General features: G+C 42.1%; 1 protein-coding gene across 2 annotated transcripts in view; it reads right to left on the reverse strand.

Annotated features, from left to right (window-relative positions):
- ZBTB47 (zinc finger and BTB domain containing 47) overlaps positions 1–17,039 on the reverse strand; it is a 298,370-nt gene that overhangs the window by 68,429 nt on the left and 212,902 nt on the right. For both annotated transcript variants that reach the window (XM_086941092.1, XM_086941093.1), the window contains exons 3-4: positions 8,728–8,875; positions 6,917–7,032 (exon numbers count right to left, since the gene is read on the reverse strand). In XM_086941092.1, coding sequence (XP_086797218.1) covers positions 6,917–7,032; positions 8,728–8,875 — 264 coding nt within the window. The remainder of the gene's footprint in view (positions 1–6,916; positions 7,033–8,727; positions 8,876–17,039) is intronic.

Genomic DNA, 17,039 nt, shown 5'->3' on the forward strand with positions numbered 1-17,039 from the left:
TCAGCTGCTGACAAACTTGAGCGGTGGGCAGTCACGGAGTGCCAGTATAGCGATGGGAAGAAAATAACTATATGCTCCATATTCAGGAGTGTCACCGATGATCCAGATATACTCGGATTTATTACGAATTAATTAGGTCACTGGTCACTCCCTTTGATTGTTTGTGGAGACTTTAACCTGAATCTACAACCGGACTGGTCATCAGGATCTGGTTTCGCATATAAGGGGAGGAAGCCGATGGTATTTCAAGCACTCAAAGAACTATGTTTCACTCATGGGCTATCGGACTGGTGGCAGGCTAAACACCCTAATAATCCAGGATTCACGTTTTTCTCTAACACACATACCAAATTCGCTAGGCTAGATTATGTGTTTGTCCAGGGGTCCTCTCGGATCTTACCCCCTAATACTGAGTGTTGACAGTGAAGGGTTACAACACGACCAAAACATATGGACATTTGAGAGGGCCCTACTCCTAAATGAAGAATATTGCCAACTTATAAATAAGTGGATACCTGAGTTTCTGGAGGACAGCGTGGGTAGCGCACCAATGGAAATTGTATGGGAAACTCTCAAGGCAGGTATAAGGGGAGAAACCCTATGATTCTTGCTTAAATCTAATAGAGAAGCTAAACAAAAAATGGGTATGCTGCAGGGGAAATTGTCAGAAGCCGATGTGGGACTCATAAGGGCAGTACAAGCTAGACAGGATATAGAAGAGGCGCTAAGCGGGGTGGCCATTGCAAGAAACAGAATTAACGATATCTTCACAGAAAAGGCAGTGTGCAAGGCCACAATGAATAAAGAGAACACTTATGAACTGAGTGAACAAGTGGGACATCAACTGGCAGTCCGCAGGAGACAGCAAGGCACGGCAAACGTGATCAAGGAGATTAGGGACCCAAAAGAAGGCCTCAAACAGTACCCGAAAGCACTAAGAGTGACATTTCAAAACTTTTATCTAGAACTGTATAAGGAAGCTAATAAAAAACAAGATGAGATAGAGCGGTACCTAGAGCAGACTATAATATCTCAGTTGCCACAGGAAGACCAAGATAGTCTAGATGAAACACCACAGTGGTAAGAAATCTTATTGTCAATAAATAGCTTAGCTGCCAGGAAGGCTGCCAGGTTGGACGGAATATCAATAGAATTCTATGCTAAATTTTTTAAACCACTAAAAGGAATTTTAAGAGATTTGATAACACATGTCTTTCAAGGAGGGCATCCGCAAGGATCATGGGCTCGGGCAAAAATTGTAGTATTCCCAAAGAAAAACAAAGTTCCAAGGGAATTGGGATCCTATCGCCCCATCACGTTAATAAATTGTGATTCCAAAATCTACTCAAAATTATTAGCTAGTCGACTTGCACCGATCATACATAAAATTGTGTCACCTCACCAGCATGGATTCATCCCGGGAAGATCCACCACTGACCATGTACAGAGGGTGATCACACTCTTTGACATAACGGAGGTAGCAGGAGACCCTATGGCGCTCATATTATTAGACGCAGAGAAAGCCTTCGATAGGTTCTCCTGGCAGTACCTCTGGTCTGCAATGTCAAAGAGTGGAATTGGGGAACAGTTCATAAATGCCACTCGTAAGCTATACATAAATCCCGAAGCGGTTGTAATGATTAACGGGGCGATTTCAGAGAAAATTAACGTAACTAGAGGGAAAAGACAGGGATACCCATGCTCTTCCTTATTATTTGCAATATTTATCAACCCCTTTATACGCAGATTGAAAACTAGCCAGGCAATCCCACCAATTAAAACCCCAAATGGTGACACCAAGCCTACGCAGATGACATCGCGCTGGTTACAGATGATCCATGAGAAGCGGTAACAGCTATGGAAGAGGAGGCTAAAAAATTCGGGGATATCTCTGGGTATAAGCTGAATCAGGAAAAAACGCAGATAGTTATCAACAATAGAATCACCTACAGGGACCATAGGCTAGTGGAAAACGCTACATATCTAGGGGTTAATATAACGGCCAACCTAGATAAATTGGTCAAGGTCAACCTGGAACCACTCATGAAACAAACCAAAAAGGACCTCAATAGACTACATAATTTGCACCTAACCATAGTGGGTAGATGTAACGCTATAAAAATGTTTGTATTTTTTTAGGGCCATATGCTTAGAGTTTACCCCGCAGATTTTTAAATATATTGATAATATATTCTCCCGATTCATCTGGGGATATAGAAGACCACGAAGGGCACTAAGATACATCTCACTACCAAAAGACAGAGGCGGTCTCGCCATGCCTAATCTTAAAGTCTACTGGTGGGCTACAATTTTGAAATATGGTACGGTATTATTTTCCCCGAATGGGAGAAACCGGCAAGATGGAGAGGTTCCAACACCACAGAAAATCCTACTGGGTAATGAGGCTAGCTAGCATCTATGGCGACTTACATAAAACCGCTAAAAGAGTGCACTTTAAAACGCTAGCAGGCATCTATAAAGCCTGGAATCAAATACGCAAACTCCTGGAATTGGGAGGTTTTCCTATTATACTGTCCTATTTAAAAATAGCAATCTCCCGGAGATCTTCAATGACGGATGAATTAACAAATGGCTAAGGGCAGGGATTAACCAGTGTGGATGCTTCTACACTCCAATAGGGTTTAAATTATTTGAAGAGTTAAAAAGTGAATATACGCTAGACCACAGCGATTTTTTTAAATATCTACAAGTTAGAGACTTCTTAATGAAAAAAGGGGGAGGACGATCTAAATTCCAGATGATCCTGACCATCTAATTATTTAACAAAAACGAGACGGTTAAGATCAGGGAAATCTATGATATGTTGACCACCGCTCTCCCCGATGATATGTACAAATTCATCAAAAAATGGCAGGATAAACTGGAGATAACAGAGGGGACAAGCCAGAGATCCTACGAATTATACCAATCACTGTTAATATTGGTTAGATTGCAAGCCCAATTCTATAAAACATTCTTCCAGCTGTACTATACACCAAATAAGATAGCTAAATGGGGCTCAGGCAAAGGTACAGAATGCCCGCGGTGTGCACTATATGGGGCCGATATCAAACATATATTTGCTACCTGTGACACACTTCGGCCTTTACATAGGGAAATCTCCACTTTCCTAACCGATTTTTTTTTTTAAAGAATTGAAAACACCATGGGAAAAATACTGCTAGGAGTAGACGGAGACATCCGACCAAAGGCTATGCAAGGGCTGATGTTTATCTCTATAGCCGTGTTCAGAATATGTCTGGCTTCGGCCTGGTTGGACCCAAACCCTCCGGCTTTCCAACAGTGGTGGGCGCCACTACTGGCCTCATATATCTAGAGATAATTATTTATTGAAGGAAGGGACACAATAATAAGAAGAAGGGGTTGGAAATCTGGGACCTCCTTTAGAAGTGGATGCAAACCTTCCAATCTTAAGTGTAGTCTTGGAATGTTGAATTTAAATGTGTCAAAAAGTAATGAAACATTTATGATGTTATTGATATGCCGGGCAATGTATAAACATCAAGAAGCAATATGCCTGGGGATGGTGGGGGGGGAGGAGGGGGGAGTCTTTGGGGGGGCTGTTTGTAAATTATAAAACATGTGTGTCTCAATAAAGACTTGTTAAAATAAATAAATAAATAAAAATATAAATAAATGAATAAATCTTTTATTGAATTTTCTTCAACAAGAAAAAAAAAGGACCATCCGCCCGACAAAAGCGGTGAAACAGAAGGGGCGGCACACCAGAGCAATATAAACATAATATTGAAATAGTCGAAGCAGGTCAAAAGAAGATACATAACAAGAAAGGAAACTTATACTACCTCCCCCACCCCATTCCTCCATACTTTTCTCTTTTAAAGGAGCATTAGCTAGACATTGATTTATTGTTACTTCTTGCATTGCTAAGTTTTGATTTTCCAACCCACACTACCTCCCTGAGTCAGCTTTTGACCACTGGCCTCATTATCTTAAGATCAAAGTGCTCAAAGGGGTACTTGAGGGACCCCAGGAGAGAGGATTCAGGACACCAAAGGAAAAAGAACCCCGTTTGGCACAACTGGGGTCCATTGACTACCAACTGCCCCGGGACATGACATACCAGATTTTTCAAATACAGTAAGAAGGGGTTTTGCGTTGTCAACTCGGACACACAGAATAGGAAGGGAATTTTGATTGTGAACTCCTTGCCAAAAACAACAGGAAGAGGTTTTTATACTGTGAACTCTCTGACAAATACAATACGTTGTTGCCAACCCTCACAACTACAATAGGAAGGGGTTTTACAGTGTAAACTCTGACAACTTCAATAGAAAGGGATTCTACATTGTGAACTCCCTCACAAATGCAATAGAAGCAGGTATTACATTGTAACATCTGACGTCTGACAAATGCAACACAAAGTGGTTTTGCATGGTAAACTCTCTGACAAATACAGTAGGAAGGGATTTACATAGTCAACTCCAAGGAAAACACACAAGGAAAGGCTCTTTACATCTTTAAATATCTGACAAATACAATAGGAGGGGGTTAACAATGTGAACTCACTGAAAATGCAATAAGAAAGGCTTTAAGCATGTCTCTTTCATAGTCTGGTACTGCAAAATGCTTAGTGTTTGCAGAAGGAAATGTAAGGTTCATGTCAATGTATACTTTGAGTCTTCCTGAAATTAAAAAGTCTTGCCTCACTGATTATTAAATGTAGTGACAAATGCATTGTCCCTCGCATTTTTCATTCTAAATGTCTTATTGAAGCCTGAAGGCTCAATCTTTTTTTGTTGTGAAAAGCCTCACATTTTGAAAGAGCCTATTTAGGAGCATTGTGGGTTTCCATGATTAAATACTGCTTGTGTGCAAATTGCTACAAGGTAGCTCACAGACAACGAGGGCAGGATACATTTAGAGGGTTAGTTGTCCTCTACAGCATTTCTTTAGGGCACATGAGCTGGTGAGTATGCTAGGCCCCTGAAGAAGGTGTTCCAGTTTGAAATTTCATCTGAAATTTTGTAAATAGTTGTCAGTTTGCTTATAATATCTAGCTGTATATGTATTAAGGTACTTTTCTTTTTTTTATAGAAGTAACATTGATTGGACATTGCTACATTGTGTGTTATTTGTGTGTGTTGCTCAATGCAGAATTTGTAGCCCACAACAACTCTTTGAGTTAGCCTTGGTCTTCCCTGCCTCATTACCCTGAAAGTCAGACTTTACATTTCAAACATTTTGCTAAATGCTCTGGGAAGGGGGTTTACATTGTGAATTCTCCGGCTATGCATCATTCAACATTAATTGACCTTACTAAACAATGTACAGTTCAGATGGTGCTAGAGAAGTCTAGGTTTCATTGGGTAAATATGTAATTTTATGTATAGTTGTTAGTTGTGTGAATAAAGGTACTTTTTTAAAATTGTTTTAAACACAATGGACATTGATTAATTAGGGATTATTGAGCACATTATGGAGTTCTTTAACATGTATTTAAACCCTTTACTTGCTTTAATATTTTTGGGCCTTACTTTTTTCAACAACATATTAATATTCAATTCATGATACACCAAAGTAGTTCTTGTCTTCCCCTTTAACTCCAGGAATGTCTGCTTCAGCCTCATATTTTATGACGAATAGCCCTTTGAAGTTGAAGGCAGGGAAAACAAAGTGTTGGTTCTAGGGAATCATCATTAGACCTGGACTTCCATTTGGTATTTACTGGCTTTTGGCCCGCTCTAAGCCCCTGGTACTGTTGGTGTAACTATCAATGCTGATATTACCTACTGTCTACATGTCAACATGATCTCTGGTGTGTTACTCCCTTTTGATGTACTAATGTAGAATTCTTCCTTACCCCTCAGTTAAAGGACGAAGATCGGCGATACAGTCAGCCATCTTATTCCATTTGGATTATAGGAGCACAATCTTGCTTGACTCACCTAAATATCTTATGTGCCACCTTCAGATTGCGCAAAATGCAGCTGCCACATCTGTTACTTATTTTACCACAGAGCGTGTTTGCTACATGCCAACTGGACTTCCTCCACAGTAAAAGGATCTTTTAAAGATACTTTGAGGCATATTTACAAGCCCCTATTGCCACCAGAATGTCACTTTTTTGGAAGTTGTGGTGACGATAGGGGCTTTGCCTTATTTACAAGGGAGCGTTAAGCCACTCAACGTGGCTTAACGCTGCCTTGTAAATAAGGCAACCTTTTATGCTATACTTAGCGTGAAAGGGGAGGGCAGTGGGTGTTGCTGTGGGTGTTCCACCGCAACACCCATTGATTTTGACGCTGCCCCACATATACAAGGGTGGAGTAAATATGCGGCTGCGCCACAATTAAGACCAGTGAAAACCTGCCGTTAGCCTTCTTGGCTTAACGACACGCTTCCCCACTTAATTTGTAAATATGCCCCCTTGTGTGGCGCACAAAGCACTTGAAGGCACGTGTCCCAACTAGCTCAGCTATCAGCTTCACCCCAAGTGCCCTCCAACATGCTTCATTCCCCTTCTCACGCGCTTTTGGTTGTGCTCATATTGCATCAAACCAGAGCCTGCAGACATTCCTTCTTGTTTTTCGCTCCTATTCCAAGTTCACCAGAAAGAGAAGACTCTGCCAATGTGACTAAAGATTAAGTGATGTGCCTGTGAGAGAACAGGCTTTAGCATATTAAAGCCAGACCTATGGACATTGACAATACTTATTTATTTTTACTCGACATAAAAGTGAGCTGTTTGAGCACTTTCTTAACTAAAAGAGAAATCCAGTGAACTAAACTTTACATTTGAAAAAAATAAATGTCTTACATCAAGCCATTACAGGATCTCTGCTAGGTTATGGATCTGAGGTGGATGGAAGAATTATGGGAAAGAGACGACTTTTTCAGAGATGATAGAACCAGAAACATTGAGATGTCTCACCTCACACTTGAAGGGCTTTTCCCCAGAGTGCTGAAGCGAATGCACCTTGAGGGACATGCTCCGCTTGAATGACTTCCCACAAGTCTCACAGGTGAAAGGCATGTCCTTGGTGTGAGCTGCAGAAAGAGCAGAATCGAAAGGCATGAGCACACGCGTGACATATTCCACAGAAGACTCAGCTCACAAAATCCAGTCAGTAAATATAAAATACATTCAACATCATTGGCATTGCTGCCCATCTAGTGAGCACATGGGCAGGTTCGCCACACCCTGGCAAGAATGCATGGAATTGACAAAAGAATATTTGACTCACTGCAAAACGAGGAAATGTCCGGTTATTAAGGTCCCTTTCCAAAGATGTTTCATTTCAACCATCACCAGAGATTAAAATCACTCTGAAGGTTCTGTCTCTCTTCATGCTGTTTGCTTTTCCCCCATTTATGCATTTTATTTAAAGAAATGATTTATTCGCTGTTAAATGAACGATCACTGGCTGTAAGCTGCAGAAGCTATTATTCAGTTTTGACTTGGTACTTTATTAAATGGTTTATTATAAATTTGGTACTTAAATAAATACTTTGCGATGGAGTGGAAGTAACTGTGAAAGAGGTGAGGGTCGGGTGGGTTGAGTAATCTACAGAAATATGTACAGTCTTTGGCTGGCATTATTGGAAAAGATGATATTCATGAGCAAGATCAATGAGTGTTGGCTTGTGAGCAAAACGGTTTTGGGGATTATATTATTCATGATGCAAGCGACATGGGAATATTCTTTCACATGAACGCTAACTTTCAGAAGTTCTGCTCAAGATCATATCTTTTATCTTATGCTTTTATGATAGATGATAGACAATCAGCACTAACGATGATTAAAATAATCAATGTAATTTAAACCGTAAAAAATAAAATAAGTTATTTCACTGAAACAATTCTCTGATCATAGTTCCTAAAGTTGTGCTGCACATAAGCAGTATTGTAGCCCAGAAATGGAAGAGTACAATGGCTGGGAGGGGCAACCCTTTTCAGACGACACACGTTTTTGCCCATTTGAGAAAAATTAAGATGGCAAAAACAGAAGTTATGAGGGCACAACGCAATTTCTGATTTGCAGAATTTTAAATGGTGAGATTTTGTACTTCCAAACGGCATTTGCTCACACAGAAATCCTGTAAGTAATGGGGGTGGGGGGGGACGCCATCAAAATTAAGAGTGGTCTGAGGTAAGGTTTTTCTACACACAAAAAGCAGAAGCAATTTTGCTTCATTTGTAAATGTGAACCTGTTTTATTTCAGTATGCAGAAATGGTTGTGCATGTCAGAATTCCTAAAAATAACCTGCAGTTGCACATTCCACCGAGTTCTCCGGGAAACCTTTGTGAATTGCTAACAAAAGCAGGGAAATTTACTCTAATCGAAGGCGTTTTCATGGTAAAGTTATGACTTTTGTCTTTGGATGTTGTAGGAACTTGGCCCAAGATGTAGAACGCAACATACAATGAAGCCTAAAGAAGTACGAAATACAAATTAACACATATTTGTGTAACTGATACACAACACCTCTCCATTTAACAAATTTCCTGAATCAAGTCATCTTCTCATACACCTCTATGTTCAATATGGGATGGACCCTCAGCCCATATGTTTGAGACACCACTGACTGCCTTATGTGTTCTAAGAGTTGGAGTGCTGCCTTGATACCATTGAACAAAATAACACACTTGATGGAAAGTATGGGTGAAAAGAAAAACCTTGAATTGGTAATTTGGTTCCTGATCGCATTCAGCAAAGTGGCAGCCCTGGGTCAATACTCACCAACCATGTGCTTCCTGACATGGGCCATGGTGTAGAACTTCTTTTCGCAGATCTCGCAGGAGAACTTCTTCTCTGCGTAGCCGTGAACTATTTTGTTGTGTTCATGGAGGGACCACAGTTTCTTGAAAGGCTTCCCACAGGTGATGCACTGTCGGGACACATACACGGAGAATCATTAGGAGTAAACCCACACAAATATCATTCTTTAAACTGAAGCTGTTCACAAACTTCTCCTCCAACTTTATTATTCTCTACTTTTAGTAATATTTTTCTGTCTCGTCCAGAAGTGTTCTTGTCTGTTATTTAGTTCCTCTCTCAAGGTTATTTATCTATGTATTTATATTGAAGATATATATATACTACAGACTAAACCAGGTGGGTCTCAGAGTGCTTTACATAAGAACAGTTACAAGTACATCAGCACTTTGGTATTGTTAAATTACATTTTGCTGACGACAACTTTCATGTTGCAAGTTACAATAAGGCGTGATGTTTTTTTTTTTTTAAGAGTTTGCGCCTGATTCATAGAGGTAAACTTACATTTTTGTCGAAGTTTACGACTGTTTGCTATTCACTAAGGTATTTTACAAGTTGTAGATTTAGGCTGCTGAGTCTCGCACACAAACCAATAGGACTGTCCTATCTTTTTATGTGCGTAAATTGCGCACTCGTAAAGATACTACTTGTAAAATATATCTGTGAATAGCAAACGATCAGAAACATGCACAAACACGTAAGTTTGCCTTTTTGAATCAGGCCATTAATGTATAGTTTGTCAGGTCCCCAAAACAGTGAAATATTGAACACACAAAGTCTGGCCCTTTACTCGGCAGGAATGCAGTGCTTACTTTGATAAAAAACAAAAAACAAACTAAAATGAAGTACCAAGGCCCAAAATATTTCTTGGAAGTCCACTGCAGCTGACCCCACCTCAGCTCCTGCCAAATGTCAATGACAGCAGTCTATCTGCTAGTTTTAAAAATATGGATATTAAATTATAAATAAGGCTCCAGGTTTTAAAGTTTTTATTTTTTGGCCATTTCCGTCTGTATTTATCGATACTAATTTTGTGGCCATTTTATCTGTATTTATCCATATTCATTTTGTGTTTGGTATATAAATGAAGTTGTAAAACTGTACGTTTCCATATCTATTCAACTGATAAACGCGCACTCATACTTTGAGGTCTGTCGTCTTTTAGCTATTTAAGCTGCTAAATTTTACATAACAATACATCAAATGGTAAATACTAGCATTATACCATATAAGTATGTTGACATATGCTGTTATTTAAAGAAATTTCATCCTGTTTGGGTCGAGCTATTTATAGCTCTGAACTATTGCAGGGAAAACAACACTCTTGAACAAGCGAATTCCTTCCCGGATTCCATGCAGTTCATGTGAGAAATGCGCGTGCACAGAAATCTGCTCCCCCACCAAGCAAGACAAGCCCAGAACATCAAAGTAACCGGCCGCTTTGAGTCTATTTGCCACCAGTCACTTCACGTGCTCCGCAGGTCATAAACAGGACCATCTGCTTGTGAATGCTGGCATGCTTGCCCAGCCCCCTCACAGCGCTCGTGGCACATGCATTCTTTTGTGTCAAACTTGCTACTTTTCCAAAACTGCACATATTATGTAACACATTTTTGCTTATTTAATCTTCCTCTTTCTATGCCTATATTTTATTAATCCAGCATGCAGTATGTACAAGCTCAGAGAGCAACCTCAGAATGGAAGTGCGATTTGACATTTCTTTTCATATAGCTTGGGGCTGCCAGACACTGGCTCGAATTTCGTCACTTTCATCCTGATATTTTCAAACTGGACGAACAATGCTCTGGCTGATTTCGAGCAGTGCTTAGCAAAAGATGGTGTGTCGAATTCACCCTCCCCCATACAGAGAGCGTTGGAGCTGCGATGGATGGAGATAGCAGTTTCTCTGCGTTCCCTTTGTCCGATAAAATGTTGTTTGCCAACTTCCTACGCGGCCTTTTTGTTTCAATTCCTCACCGACTGCTAGATGGTTTGATAAATCGGCGTGACAATGCCCTTTTTCGCTTGCACGTGCCTCAGCTGTTTCAGGGTCCCATGTAAACTCGAGACGTGTCTCTTGGGGTTCTGGAAGTTTTGTGTGCTTTGTTAGTGATACTTGGATTCCACGTCCATTACTGACATTCCATTCCTTCTATTTGAGCATTCCATACTAATAGCGCTGAACTTAGACCCTGTTTACACTAGTTCAAGGCCGTGCACGTCGGCATGGCTCGCTGTATTCATCGGGAAGTAGACATTCCAAAAATCCGACAACTGCACATGGTTTATTGTTCTTGGTATTTGAAGTGTTTGTAGCCAGTAAGCGTGCAGTACATTCAGCCTTGGTTTGGTTCGATAATAACTGCCAAACCATGCAGGGGGGAAAGGCCAGAGGACACATCTGCACGATCGTTCGTGGACGCTTCTGCAATGTTTTAAAGGCAGCAGTGTAAAGAGGTGTGTTTGGCGCTTTCACTTTACCAAATCGCGGCGCTATATGTGCGCAAAAATTTACATCACTGCGCTTTAAATTCTGGTACGTGTCTTTTTACATCTCCATGGCGCTTTCACTAGCTTTACCCCGAATGTCATACCACAAATGTGGCACGTAATGCCCCCCATCCCCGCCAATCTACGACCTATTTGAGGACATTCTTCTTAAATGTATTTTCGAATTATTCATCAACTATTCTTTTATAGGCTAGCCAGTAAATATTATAGCTCTTTACTAGGAAGTGCTACATAAAGGCAAATGGAATGCAAGTTCTGACAAGCACACGGGGTACAGATGTACGGAATACGAGCAAGCCACTGGTCACTTCATTAAACTAGCAGAGCTATGTGTGCACAATGCTGTTAGCGCTGCAGTATAGATATATACAAAAATTACCATACCACACAGGGGGGAACAGCCAGAGGCCACATCTGCCCGATAGTACCCGGACGCTTCTGCAATGTTTTAGAGGCAGCAATGTAAAGAGGTGTGTGTTTGTGTGCACCTGGTACGTGACTTTTTACATCTCCTTGGCGCTTTCACTTTACCAAACCGCGGCGCTATGTGTGTGCAAAGATGTACATTGCGGCGCTTTATATTATGGTTTGATAGCTGAGCGTACTAGGGTGCCTACAAACTGCAGGAATATGTGCCACACCCAATAGTCACAGGCTCAAATTTGTGCTAGTCCGCTTGGTTTATCAGCCTTCCAATGTTGATAAATCATTTGTAATTAATCGGACACAGCACTTAATCTTCCAGTGCTCAACACACATATATATCCTTTACACTTGCCATCTCGCCATTGTGTGTTTGTGTGCGCCTGGTAAGTGACTTTTTACATCTTCTTGGCGCTTTCTTTCACTTTACCAAACCGCGGCGCTATGTGTGCGCAATGAACTCAATGCAACATACACTCCAAACAGTACGACTCAGTGCCACATAATCACACATAATTACACTCCACACAATACCACTCAGTGCCACATAATTATATGCTACATAATTACACTGCGCTCATATGCAACATACACTCCATACCCACTCAGCGCCACATAATTGCGGAGCACCCAATGGAACATACACTCCAAATACCACTCTGTGTCACATAATTACACACCACATAATTACACGCCACATAATTACACTGCACTCAATGCAACATTCACTCCAAATACCACTCAGTGCCACATAATTACACACCACATAATTACACTGCACTCAATGCAACATACACTCCAAATACCACTCAGTGCCTCATAATTACACGCCACATAATTACACTGCACTCAATGCAACATACACTCCAAATACCACTCAGTGCCTCATAATTACACGCCACATAATTACACTGCACTCAATGCAACATACACTCCAAATACCTCTCAGTGCCACATAATTACACACCACATAATTACACTTTACTGAATGCAACACACTCCACACAATACCACCCAGTGCCACATAATTATATGCAACATAATTACACTGCACTCAATGCAATATACACTCCAAACAATACCCTTCAGTGCCACATTATTACATGCCACACAATTACACTCTACTCAATGCAACACACACTCCAAATACCACTCAGTGCCACATAGTTAGACGCCACATAATTACACTGCACTCAATGCAACATACACTCCAAATACCACTCAGTGCCACATAATTACACGCCACATAATTACACTGCACTCAATGCAACATACACTCCAAATACCACTCAGTGCCACATAATTACATGCCACATAATTACACTCTACTGAATGCAACACACACTCCACACAATACCACTCAGTGCCACATATTCATATGCTACATAATTACACTGCACTCATTGCAACATACACTCCAAACAATAGCACTCAGTACCACATAATTACACATCACATAATTACACTCTACTGATTTTAAAATACACTCCACACAATACCACTCAGTGCCACATAATTATATGCTACACAATTATGTTATGTTATGTTATGTTACAGCGTTCTTGTATAGCGCACGGCTACTCGAAAAGAGTGTCCCGGCGCTTTCCACCTGCATCTCAGAATAAAAATAACACAACACAGCAAAAAAAATGAGAAAGAGAACTGAAACTGAAACAATAAGAACAACCTAAAGATTAAAAAGCCAGGTCTTCAGGCTCTTCCTGAACTGGAACAAATTGGCAGTGCTGCGCAGCGAAAGAGGAAGCGAGTTCCACAGCTGTGGGGCTTTGCAGCTAAAAGAGCGCCCTCCCGTGCGGGCCTTCCTCACCCGAGGGACCACCGCTTTGTAAAGGGATTCCGAGCGCAAGGAGCGGACTGGTCGATAGAAGGCTAGTCTCCGCCGCAGGTATCCAGCCCCTGATCCAAACAGGGCTTTGTGCATCAGAGTCAGGGATTTAAACTGGATCCGTTTCCGGACAGGCAGCCAATGTAGCGCCTGTAGCAGCCCGGAAGCTCAGGCTCGTCTACGCAGGCCAAAGATAGCCCGGGCGGCAGAGTTCTGTACCACCTGTAGGCGCTGAACTAGGTAATCAGGGAGGCCAAGGAAGAGGGCATTAGCATAGTCAAGCCTAGAACCGACAAGAGCCTGCACAGTAATACGCCTGTGCCCCTCAGACAGCAGGGCAGGAATTTACGGAGCATTTTCAGAATTCCATAACAGGTGCCAGCCAGACCCAGAATATGTGTTCGCAGCGATAGCTGGTTGTCCAGCTTGACACCCAGGTTTTTAGCCACCAAGGAAGACTGTGCAGGAGGGCTCATGTCGGACGGCCACCAGTGCTGCCACTCCGGATCGACACCGCAACCGAAGAATAGAACCTCGGACTTGCTCGAGTTGGCCCTTAGACTGTTCCGTTGGAACCAGTCAAAGACCAATGTAAGACAGTCCCGAATTCTCCCTCCATCAAACTCCTGGTCTTTCCCGCATGTGAAGAGGAGTTGCGTGTCGTCGGCGTAAGAGACGATCTAGGCCCCATATGCTTCCACCAAGGCCGCCAAAGGGGACATAAAGATGTTAAACAACGTGGGGCTCAACACAGATCCCTGTGGAACCCCAACTCCCAATGGCGGCATCTCTGCAGAGCTCTGGGAAACCCAGACCGTCTGGCGGCGGCCTTCAAGGAAGGATGTAAACCACCTGAGCGCCGTCCCCCTAAGGCCGATGTCATAAAGCCTCGCTAAGAGTGGCCTATGGGGGACGGTGTCGAAGGCCGCCGAAGGATCTAACATGACCAGCATGGCCCTCCCGCCGACATCAAGAGTCTCCCTGATGATCTCAGTGACCTCTAGCAATGCCGTTTCCGTACTGAAATTAGGACGGAAACCGGATTGAGACGGATGGAGCAGATTGTTAGCTTCCAGAAAGCGCGACAGGACACCGTGGACGTGTTTTTCCGTGATCTTCGTGAGGGCCGGAAGAAGTGAAATTGGCCTATAATTGGCCAGAACCTCGACGTCGAGACCCGGTTTCTTTAGGAGGGGGATCACCATCGCTCTTTTCCAAGAGCTAGGGACCCTCCCCTCCCTCAGCGAGGCGTTGAGGATGGGATTAACCAGCGGATTCACCACCTCCGCCATCCCAGCCAAAAATTTGGCGGGGCAGGGGTCAAGTGGCGAGCCAGATTTCAAATTGGCTAACAGCTGCCTGGACACATTGCTGGAAACAGCAGGAAAATCAGACAGCACCGCCGTCGGTGAGTGCGGAAGTCCGCACCCAGCCCCAGTGACGCCGCTTCCATCCTCCGGTCCTTCCACAAAGGAGGCCTGAATCGCCTTGATCTTAATAGTAAAGAAGCGGGCAAGATCACCTGCCCACGTATCTGAAGAAACCAGAGGGGGCGATTGAGAACTAGGGGTCGTGAACTCCTTCACAATGGTGAAGATCTCCTTACAGGAGTTCGCGGATGCCTCGATCCTCCTAGCCAAATAGTCCCTCTTAGCTCCCAGAATGTCCCGATGGTAGAATTACACTGCGCTCAATGAAACATACAATCCAAATACCACTCAGTGCCACATAATTACACGCCACATAATTACACTGCACTCAATGCAAAATACACTCCAAATACCACTCAGTGCCACATAATTAAATGCCACATAATATCTATCTATCTATCTATCTATCTATCTATCTATCTATCTATCTATCTATCTATCTATCTGTCTATCTATCTATTTATCTATCTATCGTCCTCACTCTATCTATCTATCTATCGCCCTCACTCTATCTACCTATCGCCCCTCACTCTATCTATCGCCCTCTATCTATTGACCTCACTCTATCTATTGCCCTCAGTCTATCGCCCTCACTCTATCGCCCTCACTCTATCTATCTATCTATCTATCTATCTATCTATCTATCTATCTATCTATCTATCTCCCTCACTCTATCTGTCTATCGCCCTCACTCTATCGCCCTCACTCTATCTATTGCCCTCACTCTATCGCCCTCACTCTATCTATCACCCTCTATCTATCTATCGCCCTCACTCTATCTATCCATCTATCTATCGCCCTCACTCTATTTATCGCCCTCACTCTATCTATCTGTCTATCTATCTATCGCCCTCACTCTATCTATCTATCGCCCTCACTCTATCTGTCTATCTATATATCGCCCTCACTCTATCGATCGCCCTCACTCTATCTATCACCCTCTATCTATCTATCTATCTATCTATCTATCTATCTATCTATCTATCACCCTCGCTCTATCTAACTATCACCCTGACTCTATCTATCTATCGCCCTCACTCTATCTATCTATCTATCTATCTATCTATCTATCTATCTATCTATCTATCTATCTATCTATCTATCTATCTATCTATCGCCCTCACTCTATCGCCCTCACTCAATCTATCGCCCTCACACTATCTATTGCCCTCACTCTTTTTATCGCCCTTACTCTATCTATCTATCGCCCTCACTCTATCTATTGCCCTCACTCTATCTAGTGCCCTCACTCTATCTATCGCCCTCACTCTATCTATCGCCCTCACTCTATCTATCACCCTCACTCTATCGCCATCACTCTATCTATCGCCCTCACTCTATCTATCGCCCTCTATCTATCTATCACCCTCTATCTATCTATCTATCTATCTATCTATCTATCTATCTATCTATCTATCTATCTATCTATCTATCTATCGCCCTCACTCTATCGCCATCACTCTATCTATCTATCTATCTATCTATCTATCTATCTATCTATCTATCTATCGCCCTCACTCTATCTATCTATCTATCGCCCTCACTCTATCTATCGCCCTCACTCGATCTGTCTATCTGTCTATCGCCCTCCTTCTGTCTTACACCCTCCTTCTGTCTTACACCCTCCCTCTGTCTATCGCCCTCACTCTATCTATTTATCGCACTCACTCTATCTATCAATTGCATCACCACAGCATCACTCAGCACCACCACAGTATCACTCAGGGGCACCACAACATCACTATGCGCTACCTCAGCTTCTCTGAATGCCACAGCATCACTCGTCGCCACCCCAACATCACTCAGTGCCACCAGAGCATCAATCTGTGCAACCATTCAACAACAACTGGTTCAAATATGTTCTCTCAATATTTCAAGCTTTATTACAAATGTCACAAAAAGATGTTAAAATTTCACTTCTGTTCTTGGATTTTCTTCACAATAAAATATACTGAACATAATCTTCACAAAAGTTTAAGCTATTGCCATTATAAATTACAATACCTTTTATTTATGTATTAATTATTTAAAACAATTAAAAGCCATTGTTATTTTTAATATCAATA

This window comes from Lissotriton vulgaris, chromosome 10 (genome assembly GCF_964263255.1).
Source record: "Lissotriton vulgaris chromosome 10, aLisVul1.2, whole genome shotgun sequence".
In the NCBI taxonomy this organism is placed as follows: domain Eukaryota; kingdom Metazoa; phylum Chordata; class Amphibia; order Caudata; family Salamandridae; genus Lissotriton; species Lissotriton vulgaris.